The sequence below is a fragment of the Propithecus coquereli genome, unplaced genomic scaffold (assembly GCF_000956105.1).
Source record: "Propithecus coquereli isolate 6110/MARCELLA unplaced genomic scaffold, Pcoq_1.0 Scaffold163, whole genome shotgun sequence".
Taxonomy (NCBI): Eukaryota; Metazoa; Chordata; class Mammalia; order Primates; family Indriidae; genus Propithecus; species Propithecus coquereli.
In genome coordinates this window covers 3,207,716-3,211,703 of record NW_012140858.1, presented here as the reverse complement: position 1 = coordinate 3,211,703, position 3,988 = coordinate 3,207,716, and the positions used below count along the sequence as shown (strand labels likewise).

General features: G+C 48.3%; 1 protein-coding gene across 1 annotated transcript in view; it reads right to left on the bottom strand.

Annotated features, from left to right (window-relative positions):
• RGS3 (regulator of G-protein signaling 3) overlaps positions 1-3,720 on the bottom strand; it is a 121,896-nt gene extending 118,176 nt beyond the window's left edge. The window contains exon 1 of the mRNA XM_012641189.1: positions 3,642-3,720. Within this exon, the coding sequence (XP_012496643.1) occupies positions 3,642-3,720 (79 nt within the window). The remainder of the gene's footprint in view (positions 1-3,641) is intronic.
• Positions 3,721-3,988: the final 268 nt, after the last annotated feature.

Genomic DNA, 3,988 nt, shown 5'->3' with positions numbered 1-3,988 from the left:
CAGAGTCTCACTCTCTTGCCCTGGGTAGAGTGCAGTGGTGTCATCATAGCTCACTGCAACCTCAAAGTCCTGGGCTCAAATGATCCTCCTGCTTCAGCCTTCCGAGTAGCTGGGACTACAGGCACATGCCACCACACTTGGCTAATTTTTCTATTTTTAACAGAGATGCAGTCTTGCTCTTGCTCAGGCTGGTCTTGAACTCCTAAGCTCAAGCAATCCTCCTGCCTCGGCCTCCCAGAGTGCTAGGATTACAGGCATGAGCCACCGTGCCCGGCAAGTTCCTTAAACTTTCAGCACAGAGCTATCATATGACTAGCAATTCTACTGCTAGGTGTATACTGTGTGTATGTGAAGAGAAATGAAAGCATTTGTCCACACAAAAATTTGTACACAAACATTTATGGCGGCATTATTCATAGTAGTTAGAGGTAGTCAAAGACAACCCAAATATCCATCCAGATGAATGGATAAACAAAATGTGATATATCCATACAATGGAATAACATTCAACCATAAAAACAAATGAAGTACTGATACATGCTACATGGGTGATCCCTGAAAACTTACGCTAAGTGGAAGAAGTCAGTCACAAAAGATACATATACGATTCCAGTTACATGAAATGTCCAGAATAGACAAATCTGTAGAGACAGAGAACAGATTAGTGATTGCAGGGCAGGGGTGAGAGAGGACTGGGGATTGGGGGTAATAAGCTAAAAGGTACAGTGTTCCCTTCTGAGGTAACGAAAATGTTCTAAAACTTATTGTGGTAATGGTTATTCAACTCTGTGAATACATTAAAAACCATTGAATTGTTTACTTTAAATGAGTGAATTGTGTATATATGAATTATATCTCAAAAAAGTTGTTACCAAAAAATGTTAACAAATATACTAATCAAAATTAAATATATAGTCCTGGAAAAAATATGATGTACACCTATAATGACTTCTTCAAATTGCAGCTATTATTACAATAGGAAAAAAATCCCTCTAGAATAGTTGGGTCCTAGCCTCAGCTTGCATATTGTCCTCTGCTGAAGTCAGGCCACCTTCTCAGAAGGCAGTGTATGGTCAATTAATGTTACTTGAACGTGCCCCTTTTTGGGGGACAAGGGGTTATACTCATGCACACACACGAACAATATATATACCATATGGTACTCGCCCTGAAGGGAATTCTGATGAAAACGATTTTGTCTCTTTATATTTCTAGATACGCTTATGCTGCCTTTAAATGTTTGTGTCCACGAAACTACCAGCAAGGCAGCATCTTCATCTGGTTCCACCAAGGCAAAGCCCACTGATGAAGGCCAAGGGCTTCCTGCCATGCCAGGGAAAGGCCAGGAACTGAGGAAAACTTAGCAAAGACCTTCACAGTAAAGGCAGTCCCACTGGCTACCAAAACTGACTCTGAGTCCAAACCTGGCTGATGGTCAAAGTACTTCTGTGGCTTCTTAAATTTATACATTCTCACACTCTACCCCAGACCCATTAAACCAGAATGTCTGGAAGATCCTAGGAATCTGTGTATTTTAACAGGCTCCCCAGATGCTTCTGATATTTGGCCTGGTTTGGAAAACCCTGATAGGAATCTTTGTTCGTAAGCAGGCGAGCAAAAGTCACTCAGTGTATGAAGAAAATCAGCAGCCCGAACAAGGGGCAACATGACAAATGGCACCCAAGGAAACAGAGCTGATGCAGGGAACAGGCGAGAACCTTTCAAACACTCTAATTAGTGTTCTCGGAGAGATTGAGAGGAGACTACATGAATAAGAGTGTGTGGCTCCTCACCCCATCTAGGCTCCTGCCTGCCTCCTGCACACTCAGGTCACAGCCACTTGTTCAAGCGGCAACCTTCCCTGATACTCATCGGACCAGCCCTGAAGCCATGGCCCAGCAAGAAGATCCACTTCCTGCTGGACCTAGACCCTCCCCTCCCTAACTTCCCAGATCTGGCAGGGAGATTAAGTCAATAGAAGAACATGCACTGATGCAAGGAAAAGAACTGGGTTACAAAAGTACACATACGATTTGATCTCAATTTTGTTAAAATTTGACCCCTCCCTCACATACACACAGAAAAAAAGTTTGGAAGGATATAAATCAAAATATTAACAGTAGTCTCTCTGAGGAGTCCAATTACAAGTGACTGTTCACTTTCTTTTCACTAAGTTTTCAACAAGAAACACAACTTACCATGATAACATAGAGGTAAAAACAATAAATAAACATTTTTACTTTTGAATCAGGACACAGCTAAGGTAAGAGGGCCTCACAGCTCCCTAACATTCTTTCCTGACCAGCCCCTGCCTCACCAACCCCAATCATCCTGGAACTCTGGTGTTTCATAGGCTCCTGCATCCCAATGGGGTTAACAGGAACTGCCTCTTAGGGTCGGGTTTACCAAATGAAATAATACAAGTAAAGCACTTGGCACAAGGCACGGCACATAGTAAGTGCTCGACAAATGGTGGCTTGTTAATTGCTCTTAATTATCTTCCACTAACTGGACCCATGAATTCCAGGATGTCAGACAGCGGGCCATTTACAGGGGCTAAGCTGCTGCTCCTCCATCACTCCCTCTGCCCCTAGAGAAAAAAGCAGGTTGTGAAGAGCCACGTGTGTTAGACAGGAGTAAACCTGGGAGCAGAGGAGCCAGGAACCCCAGGGAGGGACTAACTCTTTGGGTGTTCTGTCTTTGAAAGCTGGGCAAAGTCCAGTTAAGTTGCAGTAATGGCCTCAACCTTTACAAGGAAATCATACGCAAATTCAAACAAAAATGCGCTGGACAGATCATCTCCAGAATGCTTGAACTCAAGTGCCAACTTTGCCACTGGCTCATGGGAAATCTTCCTCTCTCTGGGGCTCAGGCCTTCACAGAGGAAGAATAACCCTGTTTCCACAGGGAGTTGCAGGACGAGAGGGGAAATGAAGGGCTGTACTCTGGGGAACCATTGTTATCGTCACTATGGCTACCTGGAAGGCCAGGTTCGCCCAGGCCTTTGGGCAGCTGCTGCCCAGCTGTTATTGGGGGAACCCACCCGCTTGGGAATAAGGTCCACTGCCCATTTCTTTCCACCTCAAACCCTGAGGACAGCCCTGGGATCCTCCTAAGGCATTGGTCTGTCTTGGAGGAGAGAATTCGCCCATCTTCACTGTGGGTCAGAAACCCAATGAAGTCAGATTACAGCCTCCAAGGTGAGTCCACAGGAGGCAAGGCCACTGGGCTCGCCCAGCACCTGTCCCATCCCTGAGCAAAGGGAAAGTGGGTGAATGAGATCTCCAGATGCAGCAACAAGACCTTGATTTAACCCGGGCTGCTTGCTAATGGGAAACTTGATGGTGACAAACCAGGTTTCTGAAAGATTAACTCTAGTGTGATTATTCCTGCCAAGTGAGGCAGAACCAAGTGCAGTTGGCACCAGTGGCCGGCAGCAGGTGGTATCCAGCGGCTTGCTTGGTCTGAGCCTGTGCCCTGAGCCCATCCTGGGCAACCACAGGAGGAAGGGGCCACAGAAGGTGCTCCCAAACGGAAGGAGCGCCTACTCCCAGCCTCGCCTGTCACCATGGGGGGCTGCCTCTCTGGGCAGTGAGAGCAGGGTGAAGCGCCCCTGGCAGCCAGCCCCAGAGGGCACTTACCAAAGGTGGTGAGGTAGAAGGACAAGTCCCGGTGGGCACGCCGGCTCCCGAGGGAGACACGGTGCAGGGAGTGCTCCATGGTGTCCCGCTGCAGCACGGGCAGGAGCGCCTGTAACCGTGTAACCCGAGGCGGCTGTGTTGCTCCCCAGTAACCGAGGCAGCAGGTTCACAGCCTCCCCGCCAGTGTCCCGGAGGCGGGAGGAGCGGGAGGCCGGCCGCAGCGCGTTGGAACCGGCCTGGCGCGCCGGGCCCTGATTGGCCCGCGCGGGTTTGAATGGGGAGATTTCCACCTGACAGAGCAGACGCGGCCAGGGGAGGAGGCGCCGGCGCCGGAGCTGAGCAGCCAA